The sequence below is a fragment of the Aristolochia californica genome, unplaced genomic scaffold (assembly GCF_029961685.1).
Source record: "Aristolochia californica isolate CCGP_79_NKW_82.1479 unplaced genomic scaffold, dmAriCali1.0.hap1 SCAF_7, whole genome shotgun sequence".
Lineage (NCBI taxonomy): Eukaryota > Viridiplantae > Streptophyta > Magnoliopsida > Piperales > Aristolochiaceae > Aristolochia > Aristolochia californica.
This window is the reverse complement of record NW_027182268.1, coordinates 28778727-28796147: the sequence shown is the minus strand read 5'-3', so window position 1 is coordinate 28796147 and position 17421 is coordinate 28778727. Positions and strand designations below refer to the sequence as shown.

Genomic DNA, 17421 nt, shown 5'->3' with positions numbered 1-17421 from the left:
GTTTGTCTTGAGTTTGAGGAAGTCAAGTTGAAATGATTTGATCCTCTGAGTCAGAAAAGAGTGCGCTTAAGTTAACCTGGACTCGGGTGGTCTGACTCATAATTTTGGTCCTGGTTCAGAATAGTAACACCCTGGGTCGAGCTCGGAGAAAATCTAAGTCGAAACTGAGCCAAGCACCACAGCTCGCCAGCCGGCTCGGCTCACACTTGCCAAAGTTCATTGCAGTGTCCGGAGTATTTAATATGCTGGTAAAGACGAATCTCTGAGCCGATGAATTCAAATCAGAAAAAATTCTAAAGGCGAAATAAAGGGGCAAGGCTCCTTATCAGGATCAATCGAGGAGGCGTAAACAAAAGGTTGATCGAAACCCAATCATGTCAATGGTTTTGGTGTTTTCTCTCTCATATGCAGGTGAAAGTTGACAATTGAATACTTAATTCACAAATAATCGAACTGTCGAACAAGAATGGGAGGTGATGGTGGAAACCAAAGTTCAGAAATTCTTCTGCTCGAGACAGGTATTCTTTTCATATTTTAGGAATTTCTACTTGTTTTCTTCATCAAAATTGAAGACCTAGTTATAAAGTGTTCTCACGAACGGGCGCAGATTCAGAGCGCTCCTCGGTAAATACTGATTCTGAAATTCAGCCTCTCTGCAAAGGGGACAATCCATTTGATGGTTTTACCCGTGATCGTCCGTCAATTCTATCTTCGCCTTGCTCTCCGTATCTGAAGAGGCGTGAAAAAGTTCGTAAAAAAATACTGCAAAATTACAAAAACACAGAATCAAGAGTTGAAGTTCTCGTAGAGGCGAAAGCTAAGTTATTGAGGTGCGTATCTATTGTTTTTCTTTTGCTCAATTAAATTGATGAGTAAATTTTGAGCGGGTTGTGGTTCGGGATGTCACACAGCTACCGGCCGGGAGCTTGGATTGAAGAGGTGGGTGGGTTGAGAAGAACCGATTATGAGATTCCGAAGACTACCACGATCCTATTGATTGGTCCCAGAAGATCGGGAAAGAGCAGCCTGGTCAACAAAATCTCTCGCGTGCTTGAAGACGGCAGGTTTTCCGTAGATAGAGCTCAAGTATCTTGTTAGTTTTTCCTCCTCCTTTCTTTTCATCTAATTACCAACACAATTCCTGGACACTTAGAGGGTGCTTATGTTCTTGAGTTCGCCTCTATATGACCAATCTCATATCTGATTTTGCCTTCGGATTTCACTTGGACAGTAACCAAAATTTTGTGGTCTAACTAACTTGGGTGCAAGCTGCCTTTGCTGATTTATCCAGTTCCATTTCAATAAACGAGATTCCGTTATTCTTTAGATTTGAACTTTAACTACCTTTGTTCTTATCCATACAATTATGTTGTTAGCCAACCTAAGTGTCATCATGCAAAAACTAGTGAGTTAGTAGGTGATTCTTTAAGAAGACAAAGGCACTTCTACAGTCAATAGAAACTAACAGTATAAGGTTTTATCACAAGTTGTATGTGATGAAAAAAAAACTCACCCGTTTTTTATTTAAGTGAATCAATTAATTAATTGGCTTGAGTTGGATTGTTTGCTTGATAATTGGATTGTTGGGGACCTTTCTGCTGTCAGTTTTTTTTCCCCTATAGTTTTCTGTGTAGAATTTAAGAGTCTTTTTTTAATGAGGGTGGCCAGTGGATGAACACGCCTCACATATTATGTGATGCAAACGATCACAAATTTTCCATGTTGTGCAAGCAATAGAGATTTCTTTTTTTATGTATCTGGTTGTTGCTCTGTGGAGTCTATTCCAATCTTGAGGCCTTTGTTAGAGATGCCTCTAGATGCAACTGTTTGTTGGTCCTATGAACTTGACTCATGAATACGTATGGTAGTTTAATAGAAATATTTTCTTTGAGACAGATGCATTATCACCTGGGGAAGGAACTTGTTTCCTTCAGGAATATATGATTCCAAGGGATTCAAATTCATTTTGTATATATGATACAAGAGGCTTATCTACAAGTTCCATAGAGAACTTTAAGGTGCTGAAGGATTGGATGATAAATGGCATTCAACATGGACAGAAGATCGTGAGGTTAGAACTAATGCTATTAGAAATAATGGCTCCTGCATTTCCTTTTATTGCTTTAATAACATCTACTTCTGTAGACAGATGTTCTGACGACAGACTTACAAGGGATGCCATCAAACAAAGAGCGCGTCATGCACATTCTTGCCACAGTGTGAAAAGAATGGTTAATTTTGTGATATTTGTTGTTGATGCACATTCGGTTCTGAAATCTATGGTCAACAATGAAGATGCGTACATCAATTTTGTCTCCAGAACCTTCTGCTACCCATATTTATCTTTCAAAGGTACAACTTCTTCTGTTTATTTATTTTTATGAAATGTGGATTGCTATTTGAATTTTTTTTCTATTTATTTTGTCTCTTAGAAGTATAATCTGTCTTTAGTTCCTTGTATAATTTACTACTGCTGAACCTTCATTTTCTTTTTTGTTGTCAATGGACCTAGCATTCCTCATACTCACGGTATTTCCTCTTTGTGAACATATCATCTACAGTGGCTAGTAAAGTTTGTGTCTCTCTTTTCCGAACCTATTGGATTATATTTTTCCTTGTTTTCTATATTTTCTTAACTGTTGGATCATGTTGTTCCTTGTTTTATATATTTTCTTAACTATTGGATTATGTTGTTCCTTGTTTTCTTCATTTTCTCCACTATCAGATTATGTTGCTCCTTGTTTTCTATATTTTCTGAGCTATAGGATTATTTCATTCCTTGTTTGCTATATTTTATGAACACTGCCTTAGATGATTGATTTGGACCATTTTCATTGTTCTCTTTTCACATGAAATCTGGAGGTTTAGGGTTTTTTTTAAATAATTACTAGCTCTAAATATTTTTAAATTTCTAAAATACTAATTACTTTTGTAATGGCTATTGGAATTATATTAATTCCTATTTATTCATTATCTATGTTATGTCAGATGTTCTATGGATGCAAGCTTTTCCCCCTGCTAGCTTTGTTTTATTTGGTCCCTGCAATAGCATTAAGCTTTCATCCTTCTTTCAAAGGTTAACCTCATCAGTAGCATCTCACAAACTCCACAAGGTTTTGAAAACTTTTGTGCCTAATAATAGATTTTTGACAGATGACAAACCTGCTATTGTTGTCACTCATGGTGATGAGCTCCTTCCGTCTGATCGGGCTGAAGTTTGCATTTTCCTGGGAGACCTCTTGGGGGTTCCTCCGGAGCAAATTTTCGACATTCCTGGTGAGATCCCTTTTCACTCCTTATCAACCTGTCTGTAACAGCATTGGGTTAATGAAATTCCTTAAATTTGCTTAGCTCTACTGCAGACGACTCAGGTGTAATGATGGAATTGGCAGTGACGAATCTGTTATTTTCCTGTCTCCAGCGTGCAGACAGAAATCTTCCCGTCAAAAGGAAGCATCCTCTGTTCAAGGTAGACCTTTATGGTCAGACTGAATAAATTTGAGTTAATCAACTGCAAGGCCTTTTGAAATGTTGAATGGTCCGTTTGTCAACTATAATTCTTATTCTATCCAAGTTTTATTGTGTTCTAACCATCTTTATGTCAAGGTTTCTCAGGTCCGGGATTTCAAATTTCAGTTAATTACAGTGGTATTAGTGCTGCTGCTTGCTAGTCTTATCGGATGGATTGCACAGTGTCCGCCTCAAAGGCGATCAAGTTTTCTTGAATGGCACGCAATTCAGCCATCAACTCGTGTGGTGTGGGAAGCAATCAGACCTTCAGGCCGCACAATAAGCTGGTCACGGATTCGCCACTTGTGGTTATGATTTAGGTACACTAAATTATATCCTTGCTTTTCCCAGCATGTTGTGCCGATCGTTGATATCAACTCTGTATATACTACTTTGATTGCACATCTTGTACAGAACCAAGTTTAGTAAACAATTACAGAACGTCTTCCCTTGTACTAATGGTATTTAATGTGGTATTCTTATAGGTATTCACATTGTCTAGTAATGAAACCTGAATCCGAAAGAAAAAAAAAAGACTGAAAGCTCAACCCCAGCTCCGACCTGATCACTATTCTTGCCACCCCAACCCTGTTAATTTGGCTCATCTCCGTCTCCGACCAACAGGGTAAAATTTTAAACCAGAATCCGGGGTTTTTAAGTTAGGTTGGGTCGGGTTCCCTGTGAAACCTGACCCAATGCCCACTGGAGATGCACTATTCTCCTCCAGCTTTTGAGGTCATTGTTACCTGCACTATCAATGTGTCACTAGTACGGTAAGATGTCTCGTCTGCATCATAATATAGTAACCTCCCACCCTTGGCAAAAAAAGAAAAATGAGCGCCCTATTCTCTTTCATATTTTGCAAATAGCACATTTGATTGATAAAGAGGAATGAACGTAACGGTAAGAATGTGAAAATTATAAGAATCAAAGGTGTAGTCTCCAAATTTAAGTCCCTTATTCAACCTCGAACTATCTTTGTAGCCCTACAGTTGAACCAATAACTAAATTTGATCTCCTTAATCAGCCAGCAATGGAACTTATTGTTAGCTATCATGTGACATTTTCAGGTGATTAGTGTAATATAGTTTCATCTCCTTAATCAGCTAGCAATCACTAATATCCCAGTAGGTGAATATAGTTTCATACATTTTCAGGTGGTAAGTATAATTTGCCCGTCTTTTATATTAAATGGCTCAGATATTATTGAAATCTCAAACGGAAAAGAGCCGTTGAGCTCTGTTGTCGGGAAGGTGAAGTCGGGAAGACGAGTCAGGAAGACGAACAGTGAAAAATCAAATTTGATTTCTGATTCGTAACTTTACAGATTACAAGTTAGGGTTAAATACAATGACTAAGGGTAAAAGGGTAAAAACATAAATATTACAAAATAATAAAAAATAACATTCTAATACTCCCCCTCAAGGTGGCTTGTAAATGTCCTTGACAGCCATCTTGGACAACAAAGAAAAAAGGTGGGTAGAAGGGAGAGGTTTAGTAAATATGTCGGCTAACTGGTACTGAGAACGAATGGGAAGTAACTTGAGGACTCCCGAAGTAACACGTTCACGAACAAAATGACAATCAATCTCAATATGTTTGGTGCGCTCATGAAATGTAGGGTTAGAAGCAATGTGAATTGCAGCTTGATTGTCGCAGTAGAGCAGCGCAGGAGAGTCAACTTTGACTTGAAAATCTTGAAGAAGTTGTTGTAACCAAATAAGTTCATGGCAGTGGAAGAAAGAGCTCGATATTCAGCTTCGGCGGAGGAGCGGGAGACGGTGGTCTACTTTTTGGCCTTCCAAGAGACCAAAGAATCACCAATGAAGATGCAAAAGCCTGTAGTAGATCGGCGAGAATCAAGGCATGATCCCCAATCAGCATCAGAGTAAGCGCGTACCTGCAAGGAAGAAGTAGAAGAAAACAACAAACCTTGACCAGGACTGGTCTTGAGATAACGAAGCAAGTGATGTACTGCCTGGAGATGAGGAAGGCGGGGTTGGGCCACAAATTGAGTGAGCTTGTGAACGGAAAAAGTAATGTCGGGGCGAGATAAAATAAGGTAAAGAAGTTTCCCAATAAGCCGCCGATAGTGGGTTATATCAGGAAGTAGGTCACCGTCAGTGGCAATTAAAGGAAGCTTGGGATCCATGGGAATACTAGTGGGTTTACAAGCTAGGTAACCTGAGTCTTCAAGTAATTGTAAGGTGTAATGGTGTTGAGAAAGCACAATACCGGCCTTGGACTGAGCAATTTCAAGACCAAGGAAGTGCTTAAGACAACCAAGATCCCTGAGCTTGAACTGAGTATGCAGAAATTGCTTGAACTCAGTAATAGCACTAGATGAAGAGCCAATAAGAATGATATCATCCACATAAACCAGGAGGGCGACAAAGGAGGAGCCATGTCCTTTCGTGAAAAGAGAGTAATCGGATTTCGATTGAAGAAAACCAAAGGTGATTAAAACGTGAGAAAATTTTGAGTACCATTGGCGCGAAGCCTCTTTGAGACCATAAAGGGACTTGTGAAGCTTGCAAACCAGTTTGTTGTGAGAGGAAGAGGACTCCCCCTATCGAAGGTAGCCGAGAGGAAAATCCATATAGATTTCTTCAAAAAGATCACCATGTAAAAAGGCGTTATTGACATCAAGTTGAGCAAGATGGCAACCATGGGAGGCAGCAAGGGCAAGAAGAACCTTCATCGTTACTAATTTGGCTACTGGAGAAAAAGTGTCGATAAAGTCCATACCTTCTTGTTGGGTATAACCTTTAGCTACCAAACGAGCCTTATGGCGCTCAAGAGAACCATCAGAGTTAAGTTTGATTTTATAAATCCATTTGCATCCAATGGTATGTTTATCAGGGGGCAGAGGAGTGACGGTCCAGGTGTGGTTTGCTTCCAGAGCGGCCAACTCGTCACGCATAGCCAACCTCCATTCAGGACACTTCACTGCTTGATGATAATATTGAGGTTCAACCTGAGAAGAGAGACTGAGTGCAAAGTGTTTGTGGGAATCAGAAAGGGCATGGTAAGAGATGGAGTTAGAGATTGGATAAGGCTGAGAGAGTGAAACAGATGGAGGAGAACCAACAAGTAAATTACAGTGACAATCCTGTAAGTAATGAGGTGGATGAGTCTTCCTAGTAGATGTCCGAAGAATAACACCAGCGGATGAGGAAGGAACAAGTGTGGGAAGATCATGAGGTGGATGACCAGCAATTGGAATATCAGAAATAACGGGGGAAGCGGGAATAGGGGAAGAATTGAGGTCGGCAAAAGGATGAGCTTGGAGGGAAGAGTGAGGCATAACTAAATCAGGAAAGGGATCATTAAGTTGATCTGAACGTGTGATAGTATGGAAAGGGAAAACTTCCTCATGGAACACGACATCTCTGGAAAGAAAAACCTGTTTGGTTTCCATATCATAGAATTTATAACCTTTCACACCAGCTGGATAACCAAGGAACACACAAACCCGAGCACGAGGGTGAAACTTGGTGCGATGAGCAACTAAGGTGGAAACAAAGGCTAAACAGCCAAAGACGTGGAAGATGGAATAATCAGGAGAAGTGTTATAGAGCAAATGGAAGGGGGTGTTATGGCGTAAGAGAGGAGAAGGAGTTCGATTAATTAAGAAAGCCGCAATAAGAATACACTCGATCCAAAAAGGGACGGAGATGCGGGATTGAAAAAACAACGATCGAGCCACATTCAAAAGGTGTTGATGTTTACGTTCAACAACCGAGTTTTGCTGAGGCCTTTCAACACATGAGAACTGGTGCAAAACTCCATGAGTTTGAAAAAAGTCAACAAAGGATAACTCAGGTGCATTATCAGATTGAAAAACCTTAATTTTGGCATTAAACTGCGCATAAACCATGTTAAAAAAATGTGGTATCACAGAGACAACATCAGATTTAGTCTTCAATAGGTAAATCCAAGTAAATCTAGTACAATCATCGACAAGAGTTAAGAAAAAACTATGACTAGTATAGGAAACAGTTTGATATGGTCCCCAAATATCACAATGCACAAGATCAAAGGGAGATGCTGACAAATGATTATGAGATTCAAAAGATAATCTACGTTGTTTAGCGAGAGGACAAATATAACAAGGATCGGATTTATGTAATCTAGTTACATCACAATTTAATTGATCCTTCAAAAAATCAAGTCTCTTAAAAGAAATGTGTCCTAGCCTATTATGCCAAACATGGGCAAAAATATTGTTAACAAAAACATGAGAAACATAATTCAAATTCTGGGCATGGAAGACATAGAGATCTTGGATTTTGTCACCCTTGCCAATCATCCTCTGGGTGGAGAGATCCTGGATAACAAAACAATTAGGAAGAAAACTTACTGTGAGGCCAGAGTTAGTAACTAAAACACTAACAGAGATCAAGTTGAATTTGAATTGAGGAACAAATAGTACGTCTTTAAGCATAATGTGAGAATGCAATTTAATATCACCAGCAAAGTGGACCAAAAACTGAGAGTTATTGGGCAAAGTAATAGTAGTGTGTGGGATAGCATGCAAGGAAACAAAACCATGAGCATGAGAGCAGATATGTCTAGTGGCTCCTGAGTCTACAATCCATGACTGAGGTGAAGAAATTAGAGGATTTAAAGTTACAAAAAAAAAAGTACCTGCCAAGCAGTTAGATGTAGAAGATGTCGGAGTAGTAGTGACTGTTGCTGAGCTATGTAGGTGTGTAGAAAGTATTGACATGAGTTGCTGATATTGAGTAGGGTCCAGATTCTGAACAAAGCTTCCAACAGAAGGGGCGCCTTGGCTATCATCAGCAATAGAAACTTGAAGAGTAGCAGCATGAGGATTTTGGTGGGTTTTGGTTGCGGGGCCAGGCGGATAGCCATGGAGCTTGAAACAATGAGCGATAGTATGACCAACAATCTTGCAATGGGTACAAAAATATTTTTCCTTGTTCTGAGTCCGGGGAGCACTGTAAGTCTGATTCCGAGGAGCATTGTAATTCGGATTCCGGGGGGCACTGTAAGTGGATTGGAATCTCCGAGAGGACTGTGAGCCAGGTTTATGAATGTCTGGCTTCCCAGATTTAACTATAAAGGCCATCGTGTCAGTGGGAGTATGCGAACCCGAGGCTTGAGTAGTCTTCCTTTGTTGTTCCTCTTGAACAACCAGAGAAAAAACACGATTAATAGGGGGCATCGGATCCATGAGGAGCAGCTGACTAAGAACTTGGGAGAAAGAGTCATCAAGTCCCATTAAGAAGGACATAGTATATTCCATATGGTGGAAATCAGTAAGATGTTTAACGCCACCACACGTGCATGTCCCACAAGAACAATTAGGGTGGTAATTGCTTAATTCTTCCCAAATGGTTTTCAGCTTGGTGAAATAAGTGCTAACGGAATCCTTGTCTTGACGCAAGGTCATTGATTCTCATTTAAGCTAAAAAATACGCGGGCCGTTATGCTGTTGAAAATGATCCCGAAGGTCGAGCCAAATTTCTCGAGCAGAAGCAGCAAAGATAACACTCGCAAAGATTTCCTTGGAAACCGAATTTAGGATCCAAGAGAGGACCATGTTATTATTCCGGGTCCAAGAGTTAAGCAAAATAGGATCAACACTTTGAGGTTCAGGTATGGAACCATCGACAAAACCCACTTTGTCCTTCACGGATAAGGCAATCAACATCGCACGACTCCAACTGATGTAATTTTCACCGGTGAGCAGCTGCGAGACAAGAACTTGCCCGGGGCTGTCCGAGTGGTGAATATAATATGGGTTCAATGGTTCTTCAAAAACAGAATGAGATGCACTGGTTCGATGACAAAAATCGGGAGCAGTCGTGGATGAGTAAGTCTCCATGGAGCGCTGACCGAAGTAGTCCACCAATGCAACGGCAAAAAAAATTCACCAATCCAACAGAAATCTTAACACAAATCGGCCAACCAAACAAATCCAAACAAATATTTTCCCCAAGGCCAACCGTGAATGCTGCGCGGAAAAGTACCTTCGTGACCAGCCAGAAATTTTTTTTAACAGATCCAACCAAATATTTTCCCCAGCCAGTTTGGTAGTGCCTCAAAAAAAAAATTCAATCGACCACTGCCAATACCACTGCCAATAGTTCCGTATCTCCTCAAGAATGGAAACGCCCAGACAGGAAATCTAATCGGCAGCAAAACCAGACGAAGAGAAAAAAAATTAGAAGAGGTGTGAAAGCTAACCTCTTTGTCGGGAGATAACCAACAGAGTCAACGGAGAGAGAAATCAGCCGCTGCAGAACGCCGAAGGCCGAAAATAGATCGCCGAAGGCCAAAAATCTTCGCCGAAATCCGTCCTCTCGGTAACGAGGACAGAAAAATCAGAGACGGAGTGAGCCGTTGCTGGAAAACCAGACAGAAAAATAACCAACGGAGTGAGCCGCTGCCGGAAAACCGATGGCCAAAACCAGTCGCCGAAATTTTTTTTTTTTGGGGATAGGGATGAGTAGAGGTCCATCGTCTGGAGATAATCAGAGAATGAGGATTGATCGCTCTGATACCATATTGAAATCTCAAACGGAAAAGAGTTGTTGAGCTCTATCGTCGGGAAGGCGAAGTTGGGAAGATGAGTCGGGAAGACGAACAGTGAAAAATCAAATTTGATTTCTGATTCGTAACTTTACAGATTACAAGTTAGGGTTAAATACAATGACTAAGGATAAAAGGGTAAAAACATAAATATTACAAAATAATAAAAAATAACATTCTAATAGATATATTGCCACAAGCCAATTTGGTCGAACTTGTAGCTATCACTGACTAAGTGTACCTGTTAAGACAGTTTAGAGCTCATCAAAATCCAAGTATGTTCTTAATGGTAGCTAAAACATATCATGAATACATTAAACATTAGAATATTGAAACTCTTCCAAGCTGAAAAATTAGATGTGGCACAAACGGAGTTGGATGTGGCAGGGCCAAATAGAGGTATACTGAAAAAAAAAAAACCCATAAAAAAGAGTTTTCCAAAGTGATACGACAACCCAAGTCATTAGAAATCCCACCTTGGGTAGGGCTCAAAAACTCGAAGTAGACAAAAAACAGCCGTAACTGCAGGGTTGTGTGGAGCTAGCTGCTATTGTACATGCATATGTGTAGGGAGCTCGCGGGGCTACAATAGCCGGGGCATGGGGACTCACACGACCAGCTGCTGCTGCACAAGTGCACGTGTGTTAAGCACACACAACTTGCACAGGTGTGCACGCCTGGCGAGCAAACCAGTAGCTGGCTGGCAAGCTGTTTCCTTTGAAATTCATATTTTGAGTTTTCACCTATCCAAATAGATTGGGATAGGGTTGTTTGACACAAATAAGGGCACTTGAGATATTGTTCATTTGGATTTGAATAAAATGGGGATTTGCCTTCCTTATGGCTAGTTCTCTTAGAAATTTGAATGATATAGGGATAAGGAAGGCCTATCATTAATTTACCTATAAATAGGCTTTGTAAACCTGATGTTTTCATCTCAATTTCGTGCTAGGAATACCCCATTGTTGTCAAGGCTCAGTTCTCTTCATTTTGGTTTTGTTTCTTCTCGAAAGAAAGGCTTACTAGCCTTCTTTTCTCCCAAAGTAAGCTAGCATGAACTCCGAGGGACTAGGAGCAAATCTTTGCTAAATCTACCGGTGTGACAACTAGTATCAATAGAAGCGATTTAGTCATGGCTTCCTTAGAACCAACATTGGAAATTCTTCCAAACAAAGGTAAGAAGAAAATTTTTGAAACTAAATCTAGTTTAACTTTATTTGAATCAAGGCTCAAGAAGGTAGCGTACCATTGCTTGACTTGGGAAGAGAAGATTCAAGAGGTGGTGGATGTTAGACAACTTAGCCTTGAGGTTATTTAAGGGCTAGAAGACGATGTTCATAGTATTGTTGTAGTGTTAAAAGCGAACATATGTAATAATCTAGATGAGATGCGGTCAAAGCTATAAGAGATGTAGACAAGAATGATGATTCTCGAATGAGCCATTCTGAATAGGAAAGGTGCTCTTTCACCAATGAAGATCAAAGTGCCCAAACCGAAACCATACGATGGCGTACATAATCCCAAAGTGGTCAAAAACTTCTTGTGGCTAGTGGAGCAGTATTTCTAAGCTTCTAAAACTCACGAATGAAAAAATAAAGGTTAGTACTGCTTCCTATTGGCATGAGTTGTCTCCCGATAAATAGAGGAGGAAATCCGTTGATTTATCCTCTGAAATAAATCAGAGGAGGAGATCCTTGTGAGAGAAATCAGAAGAGATTATAGGAGGAAATTCTACAATCTATGTAATTGATGTTATATAAAACCTATAAACTGTAAAGTGTAAAGAAGATTTGAATATAAGAATGAAAAGTGTAAAATTGTGGAGCCTAATTAACGCATTATATTGAGTTGTTATGTGCGAAGGTCGTTGTTATGAACCCAGTAGTAGGCCGAGTCAGGCAGAGACGCGCGAGCTGAATCAATTACTATGGCTGAGTCAGTTACTTAGTCATTTAGTTTACTTTTCAAGTTAAATGCCATGGAGGGGAAAATATGCAATTTCCCTTGAACCTTTTGCTTTTCAAGTTAAATACCGTGGAGGGGAAAAATTGTAACTTTCTCTTGAACCTTGTGGACATGCCCCCTATTTAGAGGAGAAATGGAATGAAAAGAGGGAAGTCTGAATTTAGGTTAAAACAGAGGGTTTGCGCCTAAACGAGCTCGAGGGTTTTCAAGCTTCCCTTCGGCTTGATTTTCTTTTCTTTTCTTCTTCTTCCATACGAATTGTTGTGTTAGATCCGGGGCCTTTACAACGTGGTATCAGAGCTTGAACATGGGTGATTCATCGAGTGACAACCACTGAGTAATGGCCAGAGAGATTCAAACAGAAAGAGAAATCGGAGCAGCCTAGTAGGCAGAAGAGGAGGTGCGAGATACGTCATGGAAGACCAGATTTAACCAGCAACTTGACCTATTCACGAGTAGGTTGACGGAGATACTAGCCGGAATAAGCCAAAACGCAGACCGAAGAAGAGAGAGAAGCTGAGCGCTAGCAAGGGTTATAGCCAGGGTTTCTTCGCCTGAAGAAACCTCAAATGCGTTGCCCAAGGTTTTGGAACTCCACGAAATCCAAACCAAGGGAGGGAACTCTAGCGGGAAGCCAGACATGCGAGTTCCGGAAGCGAAAGGGGACGATAAGGTTGATGAAGAAGAAATTTTTGGGAACATCAACCTTGTTTTCCCAAAATAAACCTAAACCGAAGTCCAGTAAGGGAATCGTGGAGGGGGTGACTCGCATTCAAGGACATACCTCCTTCTCAAAAATTTTGCAACGGAAAAGGAGCCAAGGGAGGCCAAGGTTCTGAATGCCACGACTATCACAGGTGAGTCTTCGAATTCCTTTGTCTTGCGGGTACAAATTGGGGAAAGGCACCCTCTGTCTTGGGATACCGGTCAATAGTAGCATGAGCTCAGTGTGCCGGCTTCTTCCTGGGAGTCTGGAAAATTGGGCTTCAAAAATTTCATTGTGGACAAGTTGAGTGTTCCATGAGCAGTTACTGCAAGGGGTTCTTGGAACTCTAGGGGGGATGATAATGTGTATGGTGGCAGTGGCGGAGGTGGTTATGTGTTATGCACCTTGCCAATACTACCCAAAAGACCGGCTTGATAGGTAGCGAAAAGCCAAGTACTTAACCCAGGATCCCATAATCCTTTTTGGACCACAACAATACACCCACTTTCATGAGCCGACGACCACGACGGCTTAACATTAGCAATGAGGTCCGGGTCATAACAATACACCCGGGTCCATTGTTACATGGAATGCCTCCGTTCGGGATTCGCGATTGCCTGCGCACTGGGAGTTGAACTCGCGATGTAGCGCCTGCTCTGATACCAAATGTTATGCACATAGCCAATACTACCCAAAAGACCGACCTGATAGGTAGCGGAAAGCCAAGTACTTAACCCAAGATCCCATAATCCTTTTTGGACTACAACATTATGGTGCCACACCTGGCAGTGATGGTGGTTTTGGTGGTGATCATGTTGGAAATGGTGGCGGTAGCTATCCTAGGGGTGGTGTGGTGGCTTCTGTAGGGGAGCTCTTCGACTCAAAGCCACAACGAGACGTGGGAGTTGGTGAACCACCAATTGACCTCTCTCTACCATTAGTGGCCGTGGGAATGAAACAAAAAAATCAAGGAGCCCGTAAACTCAATGGCGCACAGTGCATATACATGAATAATTCTGGGTGTTTCCATAATTGGATTGACGGTGGAGCTATGGCTGGTCAGCTTTCAGCATTCGGATATGGGATGCGTGATAATCCAGAGCTCTATGAAGACATTGGAATTTCTGGAATATGTTGGAGGGAGCTCAATGCCATTGATAATGGGATCAACGAAATTGTCACTCTTATGTTTGATAAAAGGCAGGAAAGAAAGGGGGAGTATTGGATTTATGTGCTCAGAAGTATTATTGAACAGGGGAAGGTGAGGAATTATAGTACTGTTGTTGAGAACAAAACCAGTGTTATTACTGTTGGTGCCATTCTTGGACGTCTTGAGACAGAGAGGATGATGAAAATTAAAATTGCTGCTATTATCACCATCAACATGGTAGCTTTCTTTCGTCACTCACCCATGATTTTGGACTTTAAGTGCCAATTTCCACAATAGTGGATTCAAACAGAAGCTGAAGGGGTCTCTATTATAGTCTTGGGTTAAGTACCTATGTCTTCCACTCCTAACAAGCCGGTCTTTTGGGTAGTATTGGTTAGGTGCTTAACATTTGGTATCAGAGCAGGCACTACGTCACGAGTTCGACTCTCGGTGTGGGCGATCGCGTCGACCCAGATTTCAGCAACCATGTAACAGTGGACCGTGTCACTAGTGTTAAGCCGCCGTGGTCATCGGCTCGTGAAGGTGGGTGTGATGTTATGGTCCTAGGTTAAGTTCCTACCCGAGCAGAAAAAGGGAGGATTTTCTGGTTCTCCACGTGAAGATCCGGTGCATCCCTTCCCATCTTGGAAGCATCACTGAAATCTAGCCTCACGTCTACCAAGGTGAGCCAAGGGCTACACATAAGCTAGGGCTTCAATCCTCGCACGAGTAGCAACCAAATCAGGGTTGAAACCCAAATTAACGTGAGCAAGAAAAGGTACTTCTTCCATTATCTCTTCACCTGAATTATTTCCATTATAGCTATAACTTTAGCACTAGAGTGGGTTCATAAAAAGGGAGACTGATCACTGGTGGAAGATTACCCGAGTAAAAAAAGGGAGGATTTTCTGGTTCTCCACGTGAAGATCCGGTGCATCCCTTCCCATCTTGGAAGCATCACTGAAATCTAGCCTCAACGTCTACCAAGGTGAGCCAAGGGCTACACATAAGCTAGGGCTTCAATCCTAGCACGAGTAGCAACCAAATCAGGGTTGAAACCCTAATTAACGTGAGCAAGAAAAGGTACTTCTTCCATTATCTCTTCACCTGAATTATTTCCATTATAGCTATAACTTTAGCACTAGAGTGGGTTCATAAAAAGGGAGACTGATCACTGGTGGAAGATTAGCCAAAGAAGGGATCTTTAACCCTCCTTACAAAATCCAGCAACTCAGTACCAGTGCTGGATTCACAAATCCCATGCCGTGTTACTCGATCCATGACCCAAGACCGTAACAACATGGTATCAGAGTAGGATAACATGAGGGATACTCTCAACAATGAAGAAATCCAAATCAGGATACAAAAGAGAGAAGATAGCCTTGAAACAGTACAACCAGTGTTGGGGAAGGTTTGTGGTTTGGAAGAAGAGATGAGCCGAGTCATCAGCAAGCTAACGGAGTTGACGACAGAGAGACATCAGAGTCCAGAGGTGAGAGAGGTTGCTCAACCATATCACAAAAGAGGGGAGAAGTGGCTTGGGCACACTGCTGTCCAAGGACCCCAGCATGGAGGCACAGTTCCAAGGTACACCAAGTTAGAGTTTCTCTCTTTCAATGGTTCAGTTGATCCCTTAATTTGGTTGCATAGATGTGAAATTTTTTTTTTTGAACCAAGGGACTACTGAATGGGATTAGGTGCAACTAGCCTCTTTCCATATGACAGATGAAGCCATGTTATGGGTTACTCAAGTAGAGAAAGAGAGACCAGGGATGACTTGGGGAGAATTTAAAAATCTATGCACAATTAGATTTGGCCCTCCTGCCAACAGCAACTCCCTGGGGAAGTTAGTCCTATTGCGACAAAATGGTTCGGTGGAACAATATAAAAAATTGTTCCAAGAAAAGTTGGCTCGTGCTGATGAGAGGGTATTGGTTGACCAACAGGTCTCCCTATTCACAGCGGGTCTCAATGAGTATCTACGGCTAGAGGTAGAACTCCTTATGCCTACAGATTTAGCTCATGCAATGAATATGGCCTGAGCAATGGAACAACGACAACAGTTGCAACAATGTAAGCCGGGTTGGTCGGGTGAGAGGAACACTTCCTCCACGTGGCAAGGGCGCAGTTATACTTCATCTCAGAGAGCATCTCCAGCAGCCCCATCCAGACACACTTCGACTACGACTTAGGTAGTCGATCCCCACCCAGGTAATCCCCTACCGAACTTTATAAAAAAATTAACGAGTGCGGAGATGGCAGAAAGGCGGTCCAAAAATTTATGTTATAACTATGATGAGCAGTATCGGGTAGGGCACCAATGTAAACGATTGTTTTGGCTCGAAGTGGAGGATTCAGAGGATCCAAAGGAGGGAGAGAATATTATCGAGGAGGAACCACCGGAGATATCCTTGCATGCTATTACTGAGTAGAAATCGCCTAATACAATGCAAGTCTGAGTTCATGTCATCGACCGAGAACTGGTGGGACTAATCGACTCGGGGAGTACACACAATTTTTTGAGTTTGATAGCCGCACAACATCTCCTACTCTAGATACACACTCATCTGACAGCCATCGTCTCAGTGGCCAATGGCGAGAAGGTCCCTAGCTATGGGATTAGTAAGGCGGTAACTTTTTCCATTAGCTCTACTTCGTTTAATGCTAAATTTTTTGTTATTCCCCTGGCGGGATTTGATATGGTATTAGGCATTAAGTTACAAACTTTGGGGCCCATTCTGTGGGACTTTTCGGCTTTAACCATGACCTTTGATTTGGCCGGGAGTCGGGTGCTCTTACAGGGCTGTCAGGTGGACAGGGCCCATCGCATGCGCACTTTGCTGACGCAGGAACAGCCTAATAGTACTAGTGATGGTCTGGTTGATAATTTTTTTGACCTCTTCCAGTAGCCATCGGGTTTCCCTCCCTTGAGGCACTGTGACTACAGGATCTATCTGAAACTAAGATCTGAGGTAGTGGTCGTGCGACCGTACCGTTACCCACACCTTCAGAAGGACGAGATAGAGCACCAGTGCCAGGAGATGTTGAAACAATGTCTTATTCGTCCCAGTCGCTCCCCGTTCTCTTCACCCGTCTTACTTGTGAAGAAACATGATGGGACATGGAGGCTTTGTGTGGATTATCAGGAGTTGAATGTGTAGACAGAAAAAGACAAGTTTCCAATTCCAGTAGTGGATGAGCTCCTGGATGAGTTACATGGGTTGTGGTTATTCACTAAAATCGACCTCCGTTCGGGATACCATCAAGTCCGGATGCACCCCTATGATATCAAGAAGACGACATTCCTCACGCACCATGGCCACTTTGAGTTCGTCGTCATGCCGTTCAGATTATCCAATGCACCCTCCACTTTTCAAGCTTTGATGAATTAAGTATTTAGCCCCTATCTTCGAAAATTTGTTCTTGTGTTTTTCGATGATATTCTTATATATAGCAAGTCGGTTGAGGAGCACTTGGCACACTTGAGGATTGTTTTCGACTTGTTACGAGTACTTCAGCTCTATTTGAA

General features: G+C 41.8%; 1 protein-coding gene across 6 annotated transcripts; it reads left to right on the top strand.

Moving 5' to 3' along the window:
- Positions 1-283: 283 nt before the first annotated feature.
- Positions 284-4106, top strand: LOC137937091 (uncharacterized). Of its 6 annotated transcripts, XM_068782144.1 has the most exons (9): positions 284-518; positions 608-830; positions 912-1093; positions 1897-2071; positions 2150-2352; positions 3154-3276; positions 3363-3469; positions 3607-3830; positions 3996-4106. In XM_068782144.1, the coding sequence occupies exons 1-8, from the start codon at positions 467-469 to the stop codon at positions 3823-3825; spliced, it is 1284 nt and encodes a 427-aa protein (XP_068638245.1). In that variant the 5' UTR covers positions 284-466; the 3' UTR covers positions 3826-3830; positions 3996-4106. The 6 variants fall into 6 exon arrangements, with proteins under 6 accessions (XP_068638245.1, XP_068638246.1, XP_068638244.1 ...); XM_068782145.1 differs by lacking the exon at positions 3996-4106 and having other exon boundaries at positions 3616-3965; XM_068782143.1 differs by lacking the exon at positions 3996-4106 and having other exon boundaries at positions 3607-3965.
- The last annotated feature ends 13315 nt before the right edge of the window (positions 4107-17421 follow it).